A 26,202-nucleotide genomic window follows, 5' to 3' on the forward strand; every position below is an offset into this window, starting at 1 on the left:
TGAGTCCACAGTGGGGATTTGACCTTGGAGAGTCCGAGAGAGAAGAGAGAATGGTGCATGGAAACAGATTTTGGGACATACTCTTTACATATGTGAGCAATCCAATGGATTTCTGTGGGATTGCTTGCAAGAGTAAGAATAGCAGGGTTTGACCCATTATCTACATATGGTGATAACATCTGGAACATTTCAGTCTTCCAGTTCCTTTGCAATTCCTGACTCTGTAAAATTGTTCATTTGTAAGAAATTAGGGGAGTTTTTTGTTGTGGAGTTTCTTCAAATGGGAGTAAACCCAGTGATGACAGATCTACAATAGCCTACCAACTGTTATGAAACTTTCTCTCAAGATTGTTTTCTTGAGGGCTAGGGGGAGGGTATCTGTCATAGTAGATGAATGAGATACAAGATTGCCATTCTACATATTCCTGTCAGAATCTCTCCAAACCGATGTGCTGCACTTTGTACAACAAGCCTGAGTGTTGTCACATCTAGGGTGCAACACAAGGCTACTTTCTTTCTACAGACCCCCAAGGAAGATGGAAGGCAGAATATGTCCAGCATGTGCTTCAGAAAATACACCACTTACGTTAAAGCCTCTTGAATAAGCAGCTTTAGTCTGGGCAGTAGGACATGGACTGAGAGCCTTTTTCCTTTCCCTTGCGGGAATGCATGTTACTTCCAAGCTTGTGAGAGGCATTCAGATACTAAGGTGATGGGAGCTTTTCAAATGTCATCAGTTATTGTGTTAGGTATCGAATATATTTTATTCCAGGTATACAGCCCATACCTGATTTATGTTAAACTTGTTATGTTGTTTTTTTTTTTTTTTTCTGTCTTGCTTTTTGTGATATTTTCAGAATTAGTTCTGCTACAATAGAAGCCATTAAACTATAACCAGTAAAAAGTCTGATAGTCATATTGCTTTACCAAATGCCAAAACAAAGGGAAAATTTGAAAGGGCTATTCACACGCTGTTAACTTTCCAAGAATCATCTGAGTTTCTCTGCTTCATTTTGCATACCCCTTTTATGCTGTGGGAGTGGAAAACAGCCAATTTTTTGTTTGTTTGAGTTCTGTAGTTCTCTAGCAATTTTCAGCAGATATCTTTTTAATTGTCTGTGTATATTACTGATGCATTTTACTTAGAGGAAAGCACTTAGAAAACTTAGGAAAAAGAGTGAAGTGGTAATACTTGAGTATTATAAGTACTTGAGTGCTTTATGGGCCAGATCCTAAGTCGGTGTAAATGCGCACAGCTCCATTGATTTCAATGGCACTGTGCCCATTTATAGCAGCTGAGGATCTGGCCCTACGTCTCCCAAGTGATTTACAGACCTGGGGGTAGATTTTACCCCTGTACAGGAATCTGTGCTGTTACAAGCTGGTGTGGAACCTGCCAGAGGGCCCCTGCCCTATCTAGTGTCCCATCACGGCCATTGATATTTGCTGCTAGCAGTCACAGATCAGCTATATGCCATTGTAGGCAGTCTCTTCATACCATCCCTTCCATAAACTTATCAAGCTCAGTCTTGAAGCCAGTTAGGTTTTTTGCCTTACTGCTCCCCTTGGAAAGCTATTCCAGAACTTCACTCCTCTGATGGTCAGAAACCTTCACCTAATTTCAAACCTAAACTTGTTGATGGACAGTTGATATCCATTTGTTTTTGTGTCCACACTGGCGCTTAACTTTAACTCCTCTCCCCCTGATGTATTTATAGAGAGCAATCATATCTCCCCTCAGCCTACTTTTGGTTAGGTTAAACAAGCCAAGCTCTTTGAGTCTCCTCCTCCTCCTCCTCTCCTTTCCATTCCTCTGATCATCTTAATAGCCCCTCAAGCAGTCAGGAAAAGTGAAAAATACAGTATAATGTAGTTATAAATTCGAAGACAGAGAGAAAAAGGGTAAGCTTTTATGTGCATGCAAAAAATTATTGATATGTATTTGTAAGCTTAGAATTTTATGCATTCATAGATAAAATAAGATATGTTTGTCAATCCAAAACATACTGATAATTCAACCTTGAATTAAAACCAAGTAGAACATTTCTGAGGTTAAATAATGGGGCCTCTGATTCAGTTATCCTGATGTTAAAACAATTTATCTTGTGATTATGGAGTGGAGGTTTAATTGAACTGTACTATGTGTAATACATTGTATGAAAGCATAAAGTTTTGCTTCTAAGGTAAAATATTGCTGTAATTGTACAACTTCCCTGCTTGCATTTACATAACTGGGATAATAAATTTACAGAGCAGTTCTAATGATAGCTAGGTATTACTAAGATCTAACTATGTTTCTTATTATCAAGCATCATTAGAACAGAAAAAAAGCTGCCCAACGTACTCTGGTAGTTAGCTCCAGGGAGGTACACACTGTGGGTGTAGTTAGAATGTTTAACATTCAGTAGATAATGTAAGTACAAACAGCTTGCCCTAATAGACAAGCACATGGTCATCTTTATCTTTTTTTCAATATAAATGTTGATATTGACTTCCGGAAGGAATCAATATATATATTGCTCAGTCATTCGCAGAGCAGGATTGCACGTATAATCACCATGTCGAGTGTCAGCAGGGATCTTTTCCTTCCCCCTTTGAAATTAACGTTGTAAAGGGGAAATGAATGAAGAGGCAAGGATAAAACACAGCATCAGATTGCCCCAGTGGTGTGTGTATGTGTGTATAATCTGGGAAGGAAAGGATATCTCTGCGAGGTTCTCCTCATGGAGGTTTCTCCTGAACCATTCCATCAGAGAGATGGGCTTATCTTCTGTGGAACAAGGTATGGGACTAGCCCCCAGACCTTGTGAATCCTGGAGGGTGATCTGCAGGAGGCCAGAGTATCCCTATTTACATGATGATCCATACCTTTGTCACCCTGAGGTTAGACTACTGCAGTGTGCCCTGCATGGGGTTGCAACTTAAACCAACTGGGAAATTGAAACTGGTGGAGAGGGTGGCAACCTGCTTAGTAAGCAAGGTAGCTTGCCAGGAGTACATGGCATTAGTGCTGTTCTGTATTCTGTGGTGGGCTACATATGTGGATTTTGACCTCTAAAGCGCTAAGGGTAGGTCTACATAGCAAAAAAAAACCTGTGGCTGGCCCGTGCCAGCCAACTCAGGCTCATGGGTCTCGGGCTGGGGGGGCTGTTTCATTGCTGTGTAGACTTCTCAGGGGAGTCTGAGCCCTGGGACTCGCCCACCTAGCAGGGTCCTAAAGCCCAGTCTCCAGCCTGAGCCCAGAAGTCCACACAGCAGTGAAACAGCCCTGTAGCCTGAGACCCACAAGCCCAAGTTGGCTGGCATAGGCCAGCCAGTGGTGTCTAGTTGCTGTGTAGACATACTCTAAAGTACTTGGGTCCGTTTTGTTCTGAAATGACCTTTGTTGATCTTCACAGCATACTGCAAGGGCTGCCTCCTTCCTTGAGGAGGGACAGGGGCTGATGTTTGTGGACAAAGGGCTATTATTTATTTTTATTATGAATAGGTTTGGTTTGGTTTGTATTTGCTTGGGGGTCAGGAGAAGCTCCTGGCTTTATTTTTATTTCATTGTATTTGTAATGTATAGTAAAGGCACCTAGAGCCCAGCACAGGCACTTGAAAAAAAAAAATAGGGTGGGATTGTCAAAAGTGCCTAAGTGGTTTAGGACCATAAGCCCCGTTGAGTTTCACTGAGACTTGTGCTCCCAAGTCACGTAGGTGCTTTTGAAAATCCCACCTATATCTATTATACATTTAAATAAATACAACATGAAATCCTGGCTAATGTTCTAGATCTCAGTATAATTCATCTTGGAAATAGTAAACCATGAAAATGTATTGATTCACCCCAAATGGTTTTCAATAAACAAGTCACAATTTTTCCTGTATGTAATATTATAGTAATAAATGGTATCTCAAGTCTTGCAATGGTTATTTTTAATATCTAGCTAATATAAGGTACTAACTGACCTGTTTAATGTATAATGCATATTATTACAGCAGTAACAGCCAATGTGAACAAAATAAAGTGTTGTCAACTCTCACGATTTTATCATGAGTCTCGTAACATTTTCTCATTTTGAATTGCTCTCTTTCTAGGTAAAGGGCAGTATCTTCAGATTGAGAAGTTATTCTAAAATCATTTACTTCTGTAATATGCCATTTATTGCAGTATCAAGACACTCCAAAGGGGCACGTGACACTGATATGTAATATCATTCTGTAAGCAGAAATTAATGGACATTCCCCAGTTTTGATGAATCCTCTATCTCTGCTAGTACATCAGTTACAAAATCACAATTCGGTACTAGACAAAGGCCCACAATAGCAGCAGGGTAAGGCTGACTATGACGTGAGGCTGATTTGCAGTTTACGAAATATGTGGGTGATTTTCCAGTGTAGCTATTTTTCACAAATGGTTGTAGCAGAGTAACCAAGGCAGAAAGCTGCCGTATAAACGTGGGAGGATTTAATTGGCAGTAAGGATCATTCTATGCAATTTTTCTTTAACTTTTTAGCCCAACCATGTTATCTTCTTTTTTAAAGGATAATCCTTAAGGAAAGTTTAACGGTTTAATTTACTTTCATTCTTGTTTGTTTAATATTTGCATTCCTGTCCCATTGAACAATAAGTGAAGATTACTTCATTCTATTTTGGGGCCCTGATTGCAAGATTGATTTGAAACTGATTAAAAATTAAAGTTTCAATTTCATTTTCTGGTTCTCATACACTATCACAGTGCAGCAAAATGTGTGCTGCAAATTGCAGGGGATTTTTTATAAACAAAATTGATTTCGTTGTGATTTTTTAAAAAATTGAAATGTTGGTCTTAGAGTTTCTAAAGCTTGTTTTTACAAGACTTTACATTTTGGACTGAATTAGACCTGTCAGTTTCCTTTAACTATGGTTGCCATTTAGCCCTTTGTTAGTGATTGTGTTGGTTGTCAGTAATTGTGTTGGCCTCCTCAACTGGGGATTACAATGGACGAGAAGCTGGATATGAGTCAACAGTGTGCCCTTGTTGCCAAGAAGGCCAATGGCATATTGGGCTGCATTAGTAGGAGCATTGCCAGCAGATCGAGGGAAGTGATTATTCCCCTCCATTCAGCACTGGTGAGGCCACATCTGGAGTATTGCGTCTAGTTTTGGGCCCTGCACTACAGAAAGGATGTGGTCAAATTGGAGAGAGTCCAGCATAGGGCAACGAAAATTATTAGGGGGTTGGGGCACATGACTTACGAGGAAAGGCTGAGGGAACTGGGCTTAGTTAGTCTGCAGAAGAGAAGAGTGAGGGGGAATTTGATAGCAGCCTTCAACTACCTGAAGGGGGGTTCCAAAGAGGATGGAGCTCAGCTGTTTTCAGTGGTGGCAGATGACAGAACAAGGAGCAATGGTCTCAAGTTGCAGTGGGGGAGGTCTAGGTTGGATATTAGGAAACACTATTTCACTAGGAGGGTGGTGAAGCACTGGAATGGGTTACCTAGGGAGGTGGTGGAATCTCCATCCTTAGAGGTTTTTAAGGCCTGGCTTGACAAAGCCCTGGCTGGGATGATCTAGTTGGTGTTGGTCCTGCTTTGAGCAGGGTGTTGGAGTAGATGACCTGCTGAGGTCGCTTCCAACTCTAATCTTCTATGATTCTATTATTCTAACTGTGGTAATGAATGTTTGTAACATATAATATATAATGATGACACAGCTGCAGTTTTATCATAATGAAATATACGTGGTCTGTAAGACCTCCATATTCTGTCATTTTTATATGCTTGATTCCTGTGTTTAACCTTTTGACAAGATCTTTTCTCTGCAGTTAAAGAGAAAAAGACATGAAAATAAGATTACAAGACAAACCTTCCCATTTGGGAGGAATAGTTGGACTGGGTTGAGTTTTTTTGCACTTGATGGAACTGTGGGGAGTCTCTCTTCATTTTCCCAGCTTGGATAATGTTCAGCCCTTGATACCTTGCACTGCAGGCGTTGTCCTTTCAGCCGAGGAGCTGCAGATGAGGTTTCTGTGGAGCCTGTCCGAGTTCTGTTGGATGGCATGAGGCACTCCCTCCAGGGTTATAAGCACATCAGCCCTACTCTGGAGACAGTCATGCCCAACTCTGTGCTAGGGCGGTTGTCAGCCTCTGGTCAAATTCCTCATAGTAGGGGCAGGTAGCCGGGGAGTTCCCAGTCACCATTTCCATCCTTTACTTTGCGATGGGTAGTCTGGAAGTTTTTGATCTGCTCCCTGCACCAGACAGTGGTGCAGTAGATCTCGAATCCCACCTGCCTCTTAGAGGTCTTTTCAGATAAATGCAGATTTTTGGTGCTTCTGTCAAAATCATGGGCCTCATAGTCCTCATACCACAGATGGACCAGGATCCTGCAGTGTTATACCCTTGTACCTCCGAATGAGCCAGCAACCTGTGTTCTGAGAGGTGCAGGTAGCCTATCAGAGGGTTTTGTGTGTGTACGGTAGTGGGGTTTGGGCTTAAACACTTGTCAGAGCCCATGCCCATGTTGCATAGTAGTCATACCCTCAAGGGCTGGATGCTTTGGGTGAAATCCTAGCCCCACTGAAGTCGATGTGAGTTTTGCCATTGACTTCAGCGGGGTCAGGATTTTATCCTTTGTCTTTGGCTATGTCTACACTACGCAGCTTTTAGCAGCAGGGCTGTGTCAATACAGCCGTGTTGCTAAAAGTCGTGCAGTGTAGCTGCTGTTTGTCGGCTCTCCTGCTGACAAAAAAGACTTCCACCCCCAACGAGCGACGTCCGTGTTGTCGGCAGGGAGAGTGCTCAGCCGACAAAGAGTTGTTCACAGTGGTGCTTGTCATCGGCAAAACTTTTGTCTTTTGGGAGGTGTTTTTTTTTTTTTTTTTAACACCTCTGAAAGACAAAAGTTTTGTCGTTCAGTTGCCAGTGTAGACATAGCCTTTAAAAAGCTAAGATGCTGGGATCTGGAGTCAAACCTGAGTCTCTTGCATGGCAGTTTAGAATATTCCTAGTGAGTTACTGGACTGTCCTTGTCAGAAGTTAAAAGGTAGGTTCTATTTAAATTGAATTTGCAGTATATTGCAATGAATTATAGGTTACCGGTATGTATAATAAATTATTATCTGTACAAATTACGTTTTAAAAAAATCTTATTGGCATGACATTGCAAAGGCCTCTGCCTGCATTAACATGATGACAGACAAATCCAATTACTAGGGCAACATGTCCAAATTAACTAATAAAAAGTGAGCAGCAGAAAGGATTAAAAGAAATATCTACCATTGGGAAGTAATAAACTATCAGAAGCCTGGGGGAATATACAGCAATGTAGGTGCAGTCGTCAGAGGTGCAGGCAATTGAAATAATTAGGCACACAATTTATATGGGGCCCTGGAAATTCTGGCCCAGTAGCTCATTTCCATCTGTAATTTCTATGATTCTGCAAGTTAATGGTGATCAGCTGTTTCCAGCATTTCCTTTCATATGTATGCCATCCTGAATTAGCCTCATGCAGATAAATGGGGAGGTAGATCTACTGCTTGTTTTGACATGGAGTGATAATGGGTAAGCACAGTCAATGACAGACAGATACCCTTCTGCATTTGGCTTGGTGTTCTCAATTCGCTGTCATCAGGTCAGGTTTCTTATTTGTGTTTGTGACCAGGCGAACAGAGATGCAGTAATTAGCCGTGCCCCTGACCAGAAGGATGATCGAGCTGTCAGCCTCCAGGATGCTTCTGCAGTGTATGACCTTCTGAGTATCACGCTGGGCAGAAGAGGGCAGTATGTCATGCTTTCTGAGGTACGTGATCTTTTACTGAGACATCAGCCTAATTCTTGCAAACAAACACTGTCCTTTGAAGAAAAATTGTTGAATGTTGGTGGTGGAAGTGAGCAGGAAAGAGGGTAGTTGAAAATTTTTAGAAACAGTTTCAAGTCTGTGTCAGTCTAGGTCAAAAATATACACATCTGAGTGCCCAAACTGGGATCCTAAAGCCATCCACAGGCACTTAAATAAAATGGGCCTGATTTTCAGAGGTGCTGAGCACCTGCAGTACCCATAAACTTAGGAGAGAAATTGGAAAGGGGAACATTGCGATAAAAGATCACCTCTGGCCATTTCAAATTGTAGGGTTACCATACGTCCTCTTTTTCCCGGACATGTCCGGCTTTTTGGCACTCAAACCCCCGTCCGGGGGGAATTGCCAAAAAGCTGAACATGTCCGGGAAAATGCCGGCCAGGCACTTCCCCTCCCGCGGCGGCTCTGCTCCTCCCCTGACTCTTCGGCTCTGTTTAAGAGCCGAGCGCTACGGGCTTTGGGCAGCCCCCATGCCTCCGGACCCTGCACCACTGGAGCCCGGGAGGGGAAGTGCCCGGCTGGGGGCGCAGGGTCCGGAGGCAAGGGGGCTGCCTGAAGCCCAAGCGCCACCGGCTTCACGGTTTGCCGGGCAGCCTCCAGACCCTGCGCCCCCGGCTGGGCACTTCCCCTCCCGGGCTCCAGCTGCGCTGGGGAAGCGCCGGCCGGGGGCGCGGATCTGGGGGCTGCCTGGCAAACCGTGAAGCCGGTAGCGCTCAGGCAGCCCTTTCCGCGTGGCTGGGAGTGGGAGGGAGGAGGGGGCGGAGTCGGGGCGGGGCACGGGCGGAGTTGGGGCGGGGCTGGGGGGGAATGGGCGGGGCCAGGGCCCGTGGAGGACCCTCTTTTTTTATTTGTTAGATATGGTAACCCTACAAATTGTCCATTTGTGCAAGCTCTTACTTGGCCACTGAGCTGTCTGAGCAGCAGCCTTGACACAGGGAGAAAAATGCATCTCTGACGTTTCTCCCAATGTTTTTTTCAGTGTCTGGAGCGAGCAATGAAATTTGCGTTTGGTGAATTTCACCTTTGGTACCAGCTGGCCCTTTCCATGTTGGCTTGCGGGAAGGTAAGGCCTAAATCAGAGAAGCATGTTTTTTTTCCTGTGCAGAATCACATATTTTATATGAGTTAATGATTGTGTACAGCCTATGTGAAAAGTTAGAGCTCACTGGTTAGATTCCCACTGTACTTCTAATCCGATGTGTGAACTAGACAGTTCTCTTTCACCGTCTAGGGCAGGGGCATGGTTTAGTGGTCATTACACCAGAGTCAGAGTTTGAATCTGGGTTCTTTTTCCCAGCTCTGTAACAGGCTGGTAGTATGACATGTCCCCTAACCCCTTTGTGCCTTGGGTTCCCTATCTGTAATATTGGGATAATAGTAATACTAATCTGCCTTACATGGGTATTAATGTTTGTTAGTTGCTTTGAGTTCCTTGAATGAAATGTGTTGTCTAAGTATCAAAATATCATTGTTCTATTTTCTGTTGTGAGAATGAGTATGGCCTACATGCATGAATGGCATTAATAAACATTGGTACTTAAACTATTTGTATTGCATGTAAAATTTAAATTTGTGCTGCTATGTCACAGTAGGATTTTTGGGGACTATGTGGACCATCTCATTAACTTGTATGTTAAATATATTTGTACATTACAAGCAGAAAATACTAGACCAGCCATAAAGCGTGCAATATACAGGAGCAGTTAGGCACTGAGGTGGAGATTTTCAAGAGGATGCTTGCTTCTAAATCCTTTAGGGGCTTTGAAAATCATTGCACACACAGAAAAGATTCATACAATGTATGAATTCATAAACAAGCTATAAACTGCTGGTCAGTCAAACAAGCCGAGTGCTGTAGTGCCAACACCCTGCACTGTCCTGTGAAAGGCGTAGATTTGGAGGAAGATTTTTCAAAGGCATATGTGGGAATTAGGTACCCAGCCCCCCCTTGACTTTCAGTTGAACTGGGCACTTAACTGGCCAATGGGCCCTTGCAAATCCCCAAATCCACAACCACTTTGCTGGATTAAGGAGTGGCTTTGCCTGCTTCCAAGGGAGCATTGCTTACTCCTCTGAAGCAGACAAGACTGTGGTTGTGATGATCCAGCAGAAGAAAGGTGAAGGAAGGACATGCAAAAGCCAATGTAGAAACACAGTGAGCATGTCCACAGGGCTCTTATAGGAACGCAGAGGACCCCAAGATGAAATTCTTGACAATAAATAGGGTGCTAACCTGTTGCCATTAACAATTTAATTGAGAACTCTGTCCTTCTCTTCATGTTACATATTTGCTTATGTACCTCTTCTGGTATCCTTTAGATATTACACATTCAGTATTAAAAATAAATTAAAAAAGCAGTAAAACTCACACTTGCCTCAGTATAAATGTATGTAAATAATTGAAATCAAAGGACATCCTATCCTATTGCCTAGACTTTAAATGTTCAGGAAGTGAAGAGAGCTCTAAATACTCTGAGCCTTATATGGAGCAGAGGTAGTTCCCTTTACCCAACAGTCCTATCTGTGCAGTATTCCATTTCTAGTCTGAAGTATTCCTAGAGGATTCCTGTCGTATACTCTGCAATGCGTCATCTTTCTAATGGGAGATGTGGCATACATTTTTATACTGCTTTGCAGCTTGTGCAGAACAGAATTCATTTAAATGTAAGCACTCAAATGTAGCAGGGAGGGATGATGAGCAGTGTGGTCTGTGTAGACCATAGAATGCAAAATACACTCAAGCTTTCAGAGGTAAGAGATCTGTTTTCACCTCTCTCTCAGCCACAGCCAATTCCTGACCACATTACCAAGACATGAGATCCCACATCCCGAGATGGAACTTTTCCTGCAGCATTGGAAATCAGACTCATAAATCTTTGGTGTCATGGGAACCCAGATCAGTAGACCCTTTTATTGACCTGCAAATCTTGAAACCTTCAATATTAAATTGCAAAATCTGTCCTGTGTAAAAGTGGTGTCAAATCCAATCTTGCTCTCTATTTACACTATGTTCTGCTTGTGTTAACTTGCACTTCATATTCCTCCTTCACCAAGTCAAGGGGTACTTGAGAGTCAAAATTCCAGCCATTTCTTCCATCCGCCAGCTAACAAATTAGCCAAGTGGAGTATGTTGTTTTTCACAGGTGTATCAGTCTGACCATTAGGTCAGTAGTAAATGAGCATACCTTATATAAACGTAGGATTTATGCATTATTTTATGTTAGCTCCTCTTCTTCACAAAGATGGGAACACTGCTCTGTAGGATATTCACATTGGGTAAATCAGTGGTTCTTCGAGTGCTTGCTCATGTCGATTCCATGCTAGGTGTGTGCGCACTCACCTGCACGGCTGCCTGAGATTTTTCCCTTAGTGGTATCCGTAGGCTCGGCTCTGGCGCCCTCTGGAGTCTCACACTTCTGCACCAGTATATGAGGAGCCACTGGCACTGCGCCCTCTCAGTTCCTTCTTACTGCCTGTGAGGGTTGCAGGAACGCCTTTCTCCCTTTACAGTTTACAAAGTGCTCTTAGTGGTTTGACTTAATGAACTATATACAGCTATGAAGTATAGTTAGATAAGTAGTTAGTCTAGATAGTTAATAGTCCCCTTAGGGGCTTTGTCCCTGGGACAGGGCATGCCCCAGTCCCAGGGTTTCAAACCGTGTGCCATCTGCCATAGACCTGTGCCTGTCAGCGACCCCCACTCAAGCTGTCTAAGGTGTCCGGGGGAATCGCACATTAAAGAGAAGTGCAAAATCTGTAAGAACTTTACGGCACGCACTCAAAAGAATAGAGACATTCGTCTCAATGCTCTTCTGATAGAGGCAACTTTCAGACCAATCTCTGGAATCCTCCTGCTCTGACTCAGCACCAAGTACCTCAGTCTCAGTATGGAGCGCCCCGCCGGCAGTGGTTTCCTCCCAGCACTGCTCACCATGACCGATGCTGCAAAAGCACCACAGAAAGCAGCGCACTGACTGAGGACCTCCCCAGCCTCATAGAAAGATGGAAAAGGGGTGGCAGGCAAAGGATCCAGGTTGGGCCATCTGCCTCTGACAGGACTGCAAGGTGCAGCCTCCCTCCTCAGGGCTTTGAGACCGGTATGGGAACCGCCTCTGACTGCAGGGAGTGGCAGTGCTCCCATGCACCTTCTGGTGTCCTCCACACCAGAAGTCTTCCAAGCAGTCAGGGACCTGATGGCTTTACCAATGCTGTCTACTCTGAGATACCGTCCCCTACTGGCAGAACCAGTCAAGGCCCCGCCTCCTAAGGGTAAGCCACCCAGGGGTCCACCCCAGTGGCTACTTGGGCATTAGTGCTCTCTGGAGTCCTGGCACTGCTCCACAATGCCATGGCCCCAGTTTCCGGCACTGCACCCATGGTCTCCTACTCCACAGCCTCGGTCCCCAAGCCTACATTCCCAGTCCCCAGCACTGAGACAAGGATCATGGACCATTCAGCATCAGTCCAGATCTCCCTGGCACTGTCAGCCTCCAGCACCAGTCACTGCACTGCCGTTCTCTGACGCCCCGTTCCCAATCTCCATCACCTTGGTCTCTGTCTCCACATGTCTCACCACTGACTCAACTTCAGTCTCCAACACAACACCGCTTTTCGGATCTCCGCCAGCAGTCACCTTCTCCCCGGCACCGTTCAGTGCTGCATCAGAGCCAACAGCGAGAGGCACCATCAGTGCCACTTTGGTCTCCGAGAGAGGATGCCTCCTCGGAGTTGGAAGGGGATTGGAGTTCCCCGAAGGCTCTGGTCGGCCCTGCAGTGGGCGCCTGGCCACACGGGCAATAACCACTCAAATGGCCATACTGGAATTCTTAGGGGCTCCCTATAATGCCAGGACCATACTCTCAGCGGTCTTCCTTCACCGCATCAGGGAAGCGGACTGCGGCACCCCCTGTCTCGGTACTGGAGTCAGATTAGGGTTCCAAAGCAGGTACTGAGGTACAGGCTTCGAGTCAAGGGGAAGCCTCCCCAATAGAGGAAGGGGTACCTGTCCCTTGCCCAGTGTTGCCATCGTCCCCAGATGAGGTGGTCGCCAGGCCTGCCCACCCCCTCCCTCTGGATGACTTTTGGGCACATGAGGACCTCTTGAAGAGAGTGGCCTCGAATTTGGGGTTAGAGGCAGAGGAACTTACTGAACCCTCAGACAGCCTCCTTGATATTCTGGTTGCTGTGGCGCCATCTAGGATGGCACAACCAGTACACGATGAGGTTCTAAAGGTAGTTAAGGCCCTCTGGGAAACTCTGTTCTCCCTGCCCCCAACTTTGAAGAGGGCAGAAAAGAAGTACTACATCCTGGCCAAGGGCTATGAGTACTTATACTCCCACCCACCATCCCAGATCTCTTGTAGTCATGGTGGCCAACGAACGAGATAGGCAGGGTCAGGCGAGCGCCACACCTTAAAATAAGGACGCAAGGAAACTGGACCTTTTTGGAAGAAAATTTATTCCATGGCCAGTCTCCAACTTAGGACCTCCAACCAGCAGTCATTGCTGGGGAGACACCATTATAACATCTGGGATTCCCTGGCAAAATTCAAGGACTCCCTGCCACAGGCGCTCAGCCAGGAGTTCGCTTCGGTCTTGGAGGAGAGCAAGACTGTGGCTAGGTCCTCACTCCAAACTGCGCTGGATGTGGCTGATTTGGCAGCCAGGTCCATGGCCTCTATGGTGTCCATGTAGCAAGGCTCATGGCAGCAGTCCATCTGCATCAACTGTCCCAGGAGGTGCAGCAGTCCCTTCAGGACCTCCCCTTCAAGGGCACTGCTCTATTTTCGGAGGAGATGAATGCCAGGCTGCATGGCCTGAAAGATTCCTGCGCCATGCTTCACTCCTTGGGCCTGTCCACGCCACAGGTCTCTAGGAAACACTTCTGGGTGTCAGCTCTGCCCAGATTCTTGGGCCCTTAGCGTCAGAGCTCCTACAAAAGAAAGGATGGGGGCTTTAAACACCGCTGACCCACTCTGTCCCCCTCAGCTGCCTAGTCGGGCCCTCAGCGTCACTCAGGTGGCTCTCAGTCATTTTGAGGGTGCACACGAGGACACAGTTGCAGTCTCACCCCAGGATCCATCCCCCCATTTATTTCTGGACCTCCTATCTCCCCTTCCTCTCTGCATGGGCCAAGGTCATCATGGATCATTTGGTGCTCATAGTGGTTGGCTGCACCCTGCAGTTTTCTTCCCTCCCACCCCCCTTCCCTATCCCTCTTCAGGGACCCTTCTCACTAGCAACTCTTCATCCAGGAGATAGAGACCCTCCTATGGGTAGGGGCTGTATGAAGGGGAAGGGATTTTATTCTCAGTACATCCTAATCCCGAAGGCCAAAGAGCCATCCTAGACCTGCGTCACCTCAACAAGTATCTCAAGAAGTTGAAGTTCCGCATGGTCTCCCTGGCCTCCATCATCCTCTCTCTGGATCCGTGAGATTGGTACTCCGTCCCCAATTTAAAGGATGCCTATTTTCATATTTCTGTTTTCCATGGGTACAGGAGATTACTCCAATTCATGGTGGGCCAACGCCATTACCAATTCACGGCACTGCCCTTCTTCGGCCTCTCATCGCCCCCAAGAGTCTTCACAAAATGCATGGTGGAAGTGGCCACTTTCCTGAGGCGTCGAAGCATACTTGTTAGAGGCAGGTTGCAAAAGCAGGTTCGGCACAGCCTCAGTCTGGTGCGGGCCACTTGTCAGGAATACTTATAAATGAACAGAAATCGACTTTTACCCCGGTTCAGCAGATAGAGTTTATAGGGGCAGTGCTCGATTCTACCCAGGCCAGGGCCTTTCTGCCAGAGTCATGGTTCAAGGCTATGTCAGACCTCATCACCCATGTCAGAGCTCACCCACTCACACCGCCTGGGTATGCCTCCAGCTGCTGGATCACATGGCAGCATGTACTTACATGGTCCATCATGCCCCCTGCGTCTCAGACCCCTGCAGACATGGCTGGCTTCAGTCTATGCTTCTGGCAGATATGATATGGACCTAGTGGTTACAGTTCCGCTGCTCATCCGGTCTTCTCTGGCGTGGTGTTGGAGGGGATTCCCTTCATACCGCCATCCCCCTCTGTGACATTGGTCTCCGACGACTCAGACTTAGGGTGGGGAGCCCACCTCAGTGGCCTCAGCACACAAGGTCTCTGGTCGCAGGAGGATCGTTCCCTCCACATAAATGTCAAGGAACTCAAGGCAATATGCCTGGCATGTCAAGTGTTTCTTCTCTACCTGAGAGACAGGGTGGTCCAAGGTCTGACAGATGATACCGCAGCAATGTTCTACATCAACAAGTGAGGCGGGGCCCGCCCCTCAGCCCTGTGCCAAGAGGCTCTCGGGTTGTGAGACTTCTGCATACAGCATGCTATTCATCTCGTGGTGTTGCACCTCCTGGAGGCCAGAAATGCACTAGCGGATCTCCTTAGCAGGTCCTTCTCGTCTCGCCACGAGCGGTCACTCCGCCCAGACGTGGTCAGTGTGATCTTCCAGAGGTGGGGAACCCCCAGGTGAACCTGTTTGCATTCAGACAGAACAGGAAGTGTTACCGGTTCTGCTTGGTCCACGGGCTCGACAGAGGTTCCCTGTCTGACGCCTTCTTATTCCAGTCATCAGAGCTGCTGATGTTCACCTTCCCACCAATACCACTAGTACACAGGGTACTCTTGAAGATCAGATGAGGCGAGGGTGATCTGGATAGCTCTGGCATGGCACCAGCACTGGTTCAGCATGCTGTTGAAGCTCTTGATAGTGACAGCTTTAGAACGCCTGCTCCAGCCGGACTTACTGTCCCAGATCCACGGCCGTCTGCTGCACCCGAACCTAGCATCCCTGCACCTGACGGCTTGTCTGCTATGTGGCTAAATGTGGAGGAACAAGCATGCTTGGCACAAGTCCAGCAAATCCTGATGGGTAGCAGAAAGGCCTCCACCAAGGTGACCTACCTAGCAAAATGGAAATGTTTTATGTGTTGAGCTTCGGAATGGAATCTTCCTCCTGACCAGACCTCACTACAATCCCTCTTAGACTATCTGTTGTGTCTCAAGTACCAACATCTGGCACTCTCATCAATCAAAGTTCACTTGGCGGCCATCTCGGCCTTCCACCCTATGGTCCAGGGTAGATCAGTCTTCTCCCATGACATGACAATCAGGTTTCTGAAGGGTCTGGAGCAACTTTATCCTCAAGTTCGTGACCCTATCCCACCTTGAGACCTAGACCTGGTACTGTCAAGACTCACGGGGCCTCCCTTCGAGCCATTAGCTTTGTGTTCTCTGCTGCTTCTCTCGTTGAAGGTCTCCTTGGTCTTGTAGCAATTACTTCGGCCCGAAGGATCTCTGAGATTAGAGTGCTCACATTGGAACCACCCTATACGGTGTTCTATAAGGACAAGGTCCAGCTGCGGCCCCACCCAGCCTTCTTACTGAAGGTGGCATCTCAATTTCACAATAATCAGGACATATTTCTTCCGGTGTTCTTCCCCAAGCCTCACAAATAGAGAGAACCAGATCCTTCCACGGGTCAACACAGCTCTTCATTGCGGTGGCGGACAGGATGAAAGGATCTCCTTGTGGATAACCACCTGCATCAAGTTCTGTTATGAATACGCAGAGGTGTCATCGTCGGCGATTGTAACTCCCCATTCTACCAGAGTGCAAGCCTTGTCAGCCGCCTTCTTGGCACAGGTGCCGATTCAGAGTATCTGCAGAGCCACTACCTGGTCTTCAGTCCATACCTTCATGTTCCATTATGCCATCACCCAGCAGGCCCGGGACGATGCCAACTTCAGCAGAGCAGTGTTGCAAGTTGTACAACTGTGAACTCCAAGCCCACCTCCAGGGATATTGCTTGTGAGTCACCTGGCATGGAATTGACATGAGTAAGCACTCAAACAAGCAAAAACGGTTACCTACCTTTCATAACTGTTATTCTTCGAGAGGTATTGCTCATGTCCATTTCATGACCCACCCTCTTTCCCTGCTGTCAGAGTTGACCGCAAGAAGGAACTGAGAGGCTGCAGGGCTGGCAGCGCCTCATATACTGGCGCATAAGTGCAGCACTCCAGAGGGCGCCAAAGCCGGCCCTATGGATATCACAAAGGGAAAAATCTCCGGCAGCCATGCACATGGGCGTACACGCACCTAGCATGGAATGGACATGAGCAACACATCTTGAAGAACAACAGTTACGAAAGATAGGTAACCATTTTTTTTTCTTTAAATGGTGAATGAGATTACGCAAAGAAACATAACCTTTTTATTGTACAGCTGAATTGAAACAATAGAAATAATAGAATAACAGTGATTTCACTTTGCTGTGCTTCTCTGAACACAGATGTGTGATTTCTAGAAAGGAATTTTTACCCATTGTAGTCCAAGTGTGTGCAATGAGGTGTGTTTTCCAAACAAAAGAATTACCTTTCATTTGATTGAGAAAAATACAGTGTGAAACTTCCAAGCCTGTGTATTCAAAGTTTTAAGTTACATCTTTCTATCTATCTGTCTGGGCATTCTGAGTGCATCTGTTGCTATAATGCTAGGTCATTGGGAAAGACCTTTTTGCACCTAATGAAGTTCTGGACAGGGATGAAGGTGTCTTTGAATCAATTTTATGGAACCCCCTCCCCAGTCTTGGAGATGCTGGGTGCCAGGTTAGTCCTAAGGCACAACTTGGAGCTGCTCTAAGATGCACCTGATGTTAACATCCCACAATATGCTGATATGGCAGCCAAAGATTGGCTGGATGTGGTGGCTCGCCAGTCATGCCCTTTACACTGGGGATGGGTGGTGTCTGAGAGTGGGAAGTGGTGTGGTAGTCACTACATCAGCCCTATGTTGCCTGAGGGAACCTTCAGAAAACCCGATAAGCCAGCTTTACCGATTTTCTGCGCTGCCAGGGCACAGCGTGGGTTATTAGGCTGAACATGGTTAACTTAGCATGACAAGATTTACAAAGTGCAAAACTGGGACCTCTATCAGGGGAGCAGAGTGAAGAAAGAAGGGCCGGTTTTGGTGGGGGTTTCAAGGAGGTTTGCGTAGACCCGGTTTGGCAGTTTGGGGTAGTCCACTTCTCTGTTGACCCCTCCCCAGCCAAGCATCGTCCACTGGAGTTGGTGCAAGTTACTCATGTATGACACCTGTGCAAACCAGGGCACTTCTGTTAGGCCAAAGTTGTCAAACTTGGGTGCCTGAGTGATTTATTACAAGCACAAGGGATGTGAATTGGTGCCCTAGCAACTGCAAGCATTGCACTGGCTGCAGACCAGCTGTCTGTTACATGTTCCCCTCTCATATTCCTGCCTTTCTAGGCCTTTCTAGGCTCCAGTCCTACAAGATGCTCTGGGTCCTGAATTCCTTGTCAGTGGAGGATTCTCAATACATCATAGGGACGGACCATTCCTTAAACGAATCCCTTATGCCCCAAAATTGTGGCGACCTGTTCTCTGTAAAGATGAAATGCTAAAGGTGCCTCCTTAACACACTCACCTGCTTTGGGCAGTATTAGACATTAATGTGCACCGTCTTCTCACTGTGCTTCTCTCAGGACGTATGATTTTGGCCTTCATGCCAATGGGTAGGTTTCCCTATATGAATCTGAACTGTAGCTATTTAGGGACAGCTACGGAATTATTTATTTCTTTAGCTTTAAACAGTAATAAAAACCACTCTTACAAAAAGCACCGGGTGCCTGGATAGTTAATTAAACTTACTTTAACGTAGTGATGGCCTCCTGTGTCAGGCAGATGGCCATTCAAGACATTCTCTTTATACAGTGCATGGGAGCATTATTTAATTTTAAAAAATGTAAAAAATAAATGTTTATGTTGAAAAACGTCGAGAGAAACCAAATCTCCATTATTGGTTTTGAAATTTATTCAAGGCGGGGGAGAATGTGGTGAATGGGCTGAGCACTCTTAGGCCAGTAGAGGGCAGTGTGATGTATCTGCTGACGCGTGAATTTACTGCTCTTCTCACTCTTGCACTGGAGGAAGGGAGATAGGTTGTGAGGATGGGGAAGGCCCCATGGTAGTTGAAAGGACAGTGGTGGAGGAGTTACCTTCGGAGGCTTGTTTGACCTACCAAACATTAGAGCCCATAGGGCACCCACAGTGCTTGCCTCCAAGTTCATGGAGCACCCAGTATGCTACTAAACATCTAGAGTGGACAGCTGTCGTAGCACTTGCAGCAAGGGCAGCGATTGCATGAGTTTGGGAGCAATTACATCATTCCTGCTCCCCCTGTCTTGGCAGGTGCTAGGGACATTACTGTGTAAGCTATGCAGAATAGCGAGAGTGGCTTAAACCACAGTCATGGCACTTCAGAAAAACAGGCAGTAAAGAACTTTTACACCACAGGGACTGCCAATGTCTGCTCTTAACCTTCCTGCCTTTGTGCATGCGTAACGGAGGGAGGAAGAGGACACCTGACACTTGAAAATGTTATTAGCAATATAATGCTTCGGGGTGTGTTGGTGCTATACAAATAATAATAGTTACATTCTTGTCAGCATCTCAGGCACTCAGCAGTCTGCTTGGGGAAGGGAAGCTCACTGTTTCCAGAGCCATGGGTTCTGTGTCCACTGCTGGCTAAGCATTGGTTAATGTTTGCGTGTAGTGTGGGGCTGCTCAGCGCTGCGCTGTCAGCATGTAGTTTTGATTTCAGTTGCTTCCCTTGAAGTCAGTTTTGCAGAGAGGAGCTGCTCAGTGTGATCCAATGAGGAATATATGTGTTTATTGATATGTAATAGCCACAGCCAAATAATGAGTAGTTAATATGATGTGTTTACATTTTAAGCTTTTTCCATCCATGTTCCAACCAGAAATAGGAATACTTTATTCTTATTTAAAAACGATGCAACAAAAGCAAACATCTTTATCAAGAGCCTTACATTTGACTGAAAGACATGCCTATAATGCCGACATAAAGCCTTCTAGAAGATTAGAAAGAAAGATATAAATATATCTGATACATAATTCTGCAGCAAGAGCAGATGAATTTTGTGATTTAGGTTGCCCCTTCTGCTGGTTTCCTTGCAAAAGCTTAAGCTGGTTGCTAGGTAACCAGCATAAAAAAAGCACGTTTGTCTTTGCGTTGCAGTCAGGAGCCTTGGGAGCAGCAAAGGCCTCAGATGGCTCCTTAAATAGCATCACTGGGGAATGAAAGTTAAAATATTGAACATTCATTGGTTAAAGATCCTGTTACAAAGGTCAGCCAGCTAGGGGACAGTCAATAGTTTGGTTTCTTTTGATTGAGGTAAAGGGGCACAGGACAAGAGAGGTTTGTCTGTTGAAGACAGTACAGCAAATGGAAATTTCCAAAGATTCCTGAAAATGAAACAGAGTATATGTGTATGTGTTTGGGAGGGGCGGGTAGGGGGATATATATTCCAAGAAACCATTCCTAAATTCAGACATAGCTATTTTCCTGATGGCAGTGTATATGAAGATATTTGGTCATCATTAGTGAGAGCATATTTATGTTAAAAACTGTAATCACAGAAAGGGGGTGGAGGGGGCTGGCAATTATTTTAATAATTAATGTTGAAGCTGATTGCCTGTGTGGACTGGTGTGCCTTGGGCAGCCCTCACTGGAAATGCCAAGGTCAGGCCAGGCTGCAAAAAGGAGAGCAGATACTCCCAAGACTGGTGGGTAACACTGAAGTTAAGCTCCCCAACCAGTCATAAACTCTGCTTCTGATCCCCACACTGGTTTTCAATGAGCCCCCTCTTGCATTCCAGTTCTCTGGCTCCCAGTCAGCATCTAAGTCCAGTATAGTGCGAAGTTATTTTAAAACTCTGCTCGCTATACAAAATGTTCTTCTGAACTCAAAGCGCCAGCCACATTGCCAGGTCAATATTAGGTTAGATCTTACCCAAAATACCATGCTGCCAGCCAATCCTTTAGTAGCTAAAACTAAAGATTTATTATAAAGAAAAAAGAAAGAACAAGAGAGTTGTTAAATGGTAAAGCAATCACATACGTACAAAGACTTCAAAGTCCATATATCAGGATCTTAGCAGTATTGGTGAGTTTGCTGGCTTGAAAGTACCTCTGGAACACAATCACAGCTTGGATGGGTCATTCAGTCCTTTATTTAGAGCTTCAGTTTGTAGAAAAGTTACTACAGAGGTAGGAAGCAGGTTTGAAGACAAAATGGAGATGATGCAACTGACTTTTATCTTCTTTTGCCGTGTGGCTTGTACTTCCTGTGTCCCCAAACACAAGCTTTACAGCACATGGCATTGAAAGGCCTCAGAATTCTGTTCATAAGCATTCCCCCTCCTGTCTTGCTGATCCTTGATGGGCTATCAAGCAGGCCTACTGCTGATGCCAATTTGTCTGGGGGTGTCATCCAGAAACAGAGCACAAGTTTGGAAATACAGATGTACTGTACATACTTATAATTTACAATACAAAGGTGATACAAACATATAAACAAGATTATCATAGTAGACAAATTATAACATTTTTGCAGATATGTCACATAGCATATCTGGTCAGATTCCTTGCAATTTTATAGTACTGGTATCAATAATATCACAAAGTGTCCCACATATTCCATACAGCGTCACAGCCTGTAATTTCTTAACTAGCTAGATGCAGAGGCAAGAGAAGAGGGGAAAAATTAAAGTCATAGGTTAAGAGCCAAAAGCGAATGTAGTGATGTGCACACTTGGGATTCACAGAATCATACAAATTAGATGGGAAGACCTGATGAGTTCAAGTAATCTGGGGATTCATCTCCTCTGGTTCAGGACCCCCAAGGAGTGTCATGAATGGGCATCAGGAGTCGCAACCACCATGCCCTTTGTGTGTTGCTAAATGGAAATGGGTCCAGCTGAATCCCAGCTAGATGGGTTGGGGGTCCCATGGAAAGTGAGGTCCTGCTATGGAAAAGCTTGAGAATGACTGAACTAGTCCATTTCCCTGCCATTTCAGGGTTGGTCTCCATCCAGGGTGGACAAGACCAGAATTGTACCAGGGAAACACTCCCTGGACTTGAAGAGCTAGCTGGACCACTGAACTGCCCTCCCTTTAGTGAAAGTAGTGTGAAGTCTCAGCATCTTGCTTGACTTATCACTAACCCTGGATGGACATGTAATATCATGTTTCTGTTCTGTGCTTCAGTTTCCCTCTCTGTAAAATAGGGATAATGATACTTACCTCCCTTTGTAAAGTGCTTTGAGATCTACTGGTGAAAAGTGCTATATAAGAGCTGGGCATTATTATTTTCAGTAGTGAACAATATCATCATTTACTTCCAGCTGGCTGGGAGACTTCCCAGCCCTCCCAGAAAAGGATCCAGCCACAGAGACCCATGCACTTTTCACCTCCAAGCTGGATTACTGTAACTCACTGTATCTGGGCCAGGTTGAAGGTGAAAGCAATGCAGAGGCTCTCGTTTGTGGAAAATGTGACAGCTCACCCCTGCAGTAGGATAGATTTCCATAAGCTGTACTCTGCACCCATCAGTGGCTCTCAGTCTGCTTCCATTGCCAATTCAAGTGCTTGGTTCTGAATTTCAAAGCCATTATCAACAGGTCAGAACCCAGCCATATGAGTGACTGCATTTTGATGCATGACCCACCAAGACAGTTGTGCTCCTCTGGGGCAAGGCAGCTTACAAGCCCCAAGGTGATAAAGCATTTTCAATTGAGGGGGACAGCTGTGGAACCAACTACCAGAGGGATTTAGTCTAAACCAAAGTATGAGCACTTTTAGAGCATGCTACAAACCCCACCTTTTTGAGAAACCTTTCCCACCATAGCTGGAATATTAAAAATACCAAAAAAGAGCTTCCTGGTACCTGGGTGAGAGAAGAGCAAATGCTGTGTTGAAATCAAAATGTTACATCTGTTGCATTACCTTAGTCTGTTAGTGGTATAATTCTATCCAAGAGGCCAAACAAAGTTTGCTTGGCAATATTTGCTCTTTAGAAACCCCTGCTGATGGTTTCATTATCCATCTCATGGTTTCATTATCCTCTAAACGTTTAGTGAATTTATTTCTCTCTTTCAAATATTTGTTTCATTGTTTTGTTGGGGATGGAAGAGGAGAGGCCAGGAACAGACTGAGGTGTAAAAAGATGAAAGTGAGCCAAAGAACAAAGACTTTTAGGCAGCACAATCAGTTTAGTTGCATGGAACTGAAGGAATCCATTGTAACTGTTAGAAGAATTCTTCTCTTTAGACTCTCTTGGGAAAATAATCAAGGAAATATAATTGAAAATCACTCTTAAGGTTGTTCATGTGAAGTCCATCATCAGAGAACAGTTGAAGAGGTGGTGTACCTTCATTACATAATTAGAAAATAGGATTTTTTGCCATGTTGGTGTTGGGTTTAACAGTTGGAGAAGAGTTTTCATTTAAATTATGAGTCTTTTGTTGGATTCAGAACCATGACAAGTTTAATCAGAGTAAGAAAACTGTCTGATTTCCCCTGGCCCCCCACATCCTTGCCATAGTGTATTGCCTTGCTTCTTTCTGTACCTTTGAAGCTCCACAAAACGATGAGCATGGGCCCCTTCAAAAATATTGAATTTAAAACAATCTATTACCAGACTTCTTCACCATCACTGCACGTGACTTCATAGAGGCTGTGAGAGTAGTTTCCTTGTCAAAAGTAGACAGAGATCCTTTTATATATTTGGACAGGGAAGAGTTTGCATCTAACAGATTGGGATGGGGAAAACTTTCTAGGCAAGTGGATTTCCTGCAGATGTTGGACTTGAGCACAAAAAAAGATGTGCTGAGAGATGCACCTATTTGTTCCACGTTACAAAAAAACTCTACATGCCAAGGTGGTTACAATTAATACAACCCAAAGTTGAAAAGTATGGAGCTGATCCGCCAAAGTATTGTATGTATATTTTTGATAGGTGAAAATTCTTGTTAAACCAGTGGGTTCAGCTTTTCCCCATGGGATCTCTAACCATCTGACCATAAAAAAAGGGAGGATGCTCATGACCTCCCTGGACTTGTGTGTGACTCCCAGCTTGAGAACTCATAGCTTAGACATCTCACCAACCATCTTATTTCTGACCCAAAAGGCAGTTGCCAGCAAACATAGAACTTCACTTTCTTGATTATACAAATGCAGTTAAAAGCAGACTGGATCCGTTTCCTCTGCATCTGACCTCTGCTTGCCCAGAGTTGAGATTCTCCCACCCATGTTTAATTAATTTGTAATCCTTGTAAATAAAGGTGGACAATGCAGCCCTTTGCAAACCCAGTCTTGAGAATAAACTCTCACATGTTGAGGTACTAGGAGTTGGGTGTATCCCTCTGTTGATGCTCACTAGGGTAAGGTGTGTATTGCCTTGTAATAGAGCTGTGGCTGGAATACAAGCAGAAGGAGGGGATTGGAATATGTCAGGTCATGATCCTTTCTTGAACCATGTCAAAACTTGTAACTCAACCCAGGAGGGTAAAGAGAGCCCCTGTATCAAACACCATGACCAGAGCCATGTGAGAGAGGAAGAAGGTGCCTTTTGAAATCCAAAGATTCTTGCCTCAAAACCACAAACAGAAACAAAAGTAAAACAATGTCTAGAGTTGTTAACTCTTGTGAACACACCAGCCATTTTGGGTACTGCCCTAGGACTGGGAGTCTGGAATGTATTAGTTCTAATTCCAGCTCTGACCTGACTTTCCTGGCCTTAGACAATTCACTTAACCTCTTTCTCTTTCTTCATCTGTAAAATGAGGCTATAGATAGTATTACATTACTACTGTTGTACTACTGCCTTTAGGTTGTTGGAATGAGAACTGCACAACTGCGTGTCATAACCCCCAGACTGCTAATAGAGACTCTATTTTAGACTGAGTGCTAAGGACATGTGCTTTTGAAGCAGGAGATTTTGGGTTTTGTCCCCATATTTCTGAGAGATTCCTAGGTGGCCATGGGTGTGTTACAGTATGTACCTACCTCATGGCATGTTCTGAAGATTAGTTAATGTTTGTAAAGTGCTTTAAAGATGAAAAGTGCCATGCAAGTGCTAAATTTATTAAATGTTATTCATTAATTGTAACTTAATCCCAGAGAGACAGTGAGAGCTAACATACGCTATTCATACCACCTGCATTAAAGTTCAGATTCTTCTACCAGGCATAGTGACCATATCCAGCCTGCTCTCTCTGGGCACCTGCTGAATAGTGCATTGTACTGCATTTGTCAAGTCAACTCTGTGGTCTGTGGGCCGCTGGTGGTATTACTGTTTGCTACAGAACTTGAGAGACCAAAAACAAAATCCACCAGATAGAGACTGATTTAGATGCCCAAACCTCTGCAAGATTCAGTTTGTCTTGATTTAATTGGCTGAAGGGGAGGCTCCCCAAGTTCCTTTCAGGGTCACTAGAAGGTGTCTCTGTAGTCACTGTGAATTACTGCAGGACTCCAGGGGGAGATGAAGAATAGAATTAGTATAAGCCTGTGTTTTGACTTATTGGGAAAATTGTTCTCTTGCACCTTTTGCTGCCAGGTCTGGCTGTTTGGCATTTTGAAAACAATATGTTTCTTGCTGGGGGAGGAGGGCAAAGCAACTCACTTGTTGCTGATGCATGAATCTTTGCTGACTAGTGTAACTGTTGTGTGCATTGTCTAATCAGACTACTGTTTTTCCCACGCCCTCCAGTCGGCATATGCTGTGTCAGTGCTCAGAGAGTGTGCTAAGTTGCGTCCTGCAGATCCCATGGTTCCTCTTCTGGCTGCTAAGGTCTGCATTGGGCCACTGCACTGGGTAAGTGAGCTGATGCAATTCTTCTTACATAATGTATTGGGTGCCGCAGTACCAGTGCCATAGTGCAGTAAAAAAATACCAAACCCTGTGAAATATATATCAGCAGTGAAATTTTGAAATGAGATTCACTGGCATAGTAGAGCAAAGAAAAAATACAAGATGATCAGGAATTATTTCCCTTGGTAGCCTAGGGCTACTTGTTCAGGTTAATTTCCAGTATAGATTCCAAATCATTAACCTTCACATTCTAACGGCTGTGGTGGGGGTAGAGTGAACCTGGCCCCTCATCTATTAGTCATACAGCTCTGCTGGACAGCTCAGTCCTTTGTTCTTGAGTCACTGTGTCAGGCTTTTGTATTTCAGTTGCATTAATACATGCTCCAGAAACAGAGTGGGGGTGGGAGACAGCGCCCATGAAATTCTGATTATCCTAAAAAGCAGAAACATCTGTCAGTCTTTTGCTGCTTGGTTTAATTAATTGAATGAGAGCTTGCTTTTCCACCGCTGTCTTCCTGCAGCCAATAAGGGATTACAGATGGAAATTTTAAATAAAACAAAAGAGGAGAAAGGCACAAAAGAAAACATCATAAAAATCTGCTTCGGTTGAGTGGAAAATCTGAGGGTTTTTTTCACACTAGGAG

At 45.1% G+C, this 26,202-nt stretch overlaps 1 protein-coding gene across 5 annotated transcripts in view; it reads left to right on the forward strand.

Moving 5' to 3' along the window:
* Positions 1-26,202, forward strand: part of TTC7A (tetratricopeptide repeat domain 7A) — a 280,895-nt gene that overhangs the window by 67,841 nt on the left and 186,852 nt on the right. For 3 of the 5 annotated variants that reach the window (XM_065589566.1, XM_005311464.5, XM_065589570.1), the window contains 3 exons: positions 7,628-7,765; positions 8,803-8,886; positions 25,457-25,561. In XM_065589566.1, the coding sequence (XP_065445638.1) occupies positions 7,628-7,765; positions 8,803-8,886; positions 25,457-25,561 (327 nt within the window). The remainder of the gene's footprint in view (positions 1-7,627; positions 7,766-8,802; positions 8,887-25,456; positions 25,562-26,202) is intronic. The other 2 variants (XM_065589568.1, XM_065589569.1) reach the window with 1 other exon arrangement.

Source organism: Chrysemys picta, chromosome 3 (genome assembly GCF_011386835.1).
Source record: "Chrysemys picta bellii isolate R12L10 chromosome 3, ASM1138683v2, whole genome shotgun sequence".
In the NCBI taxonomy this organism is placed as follows: domain Eukaryota; kingdom Metazoa; phylum Chordata; order Testudines; family Emydidae; genus Chrysemys; species Chrysemys picta.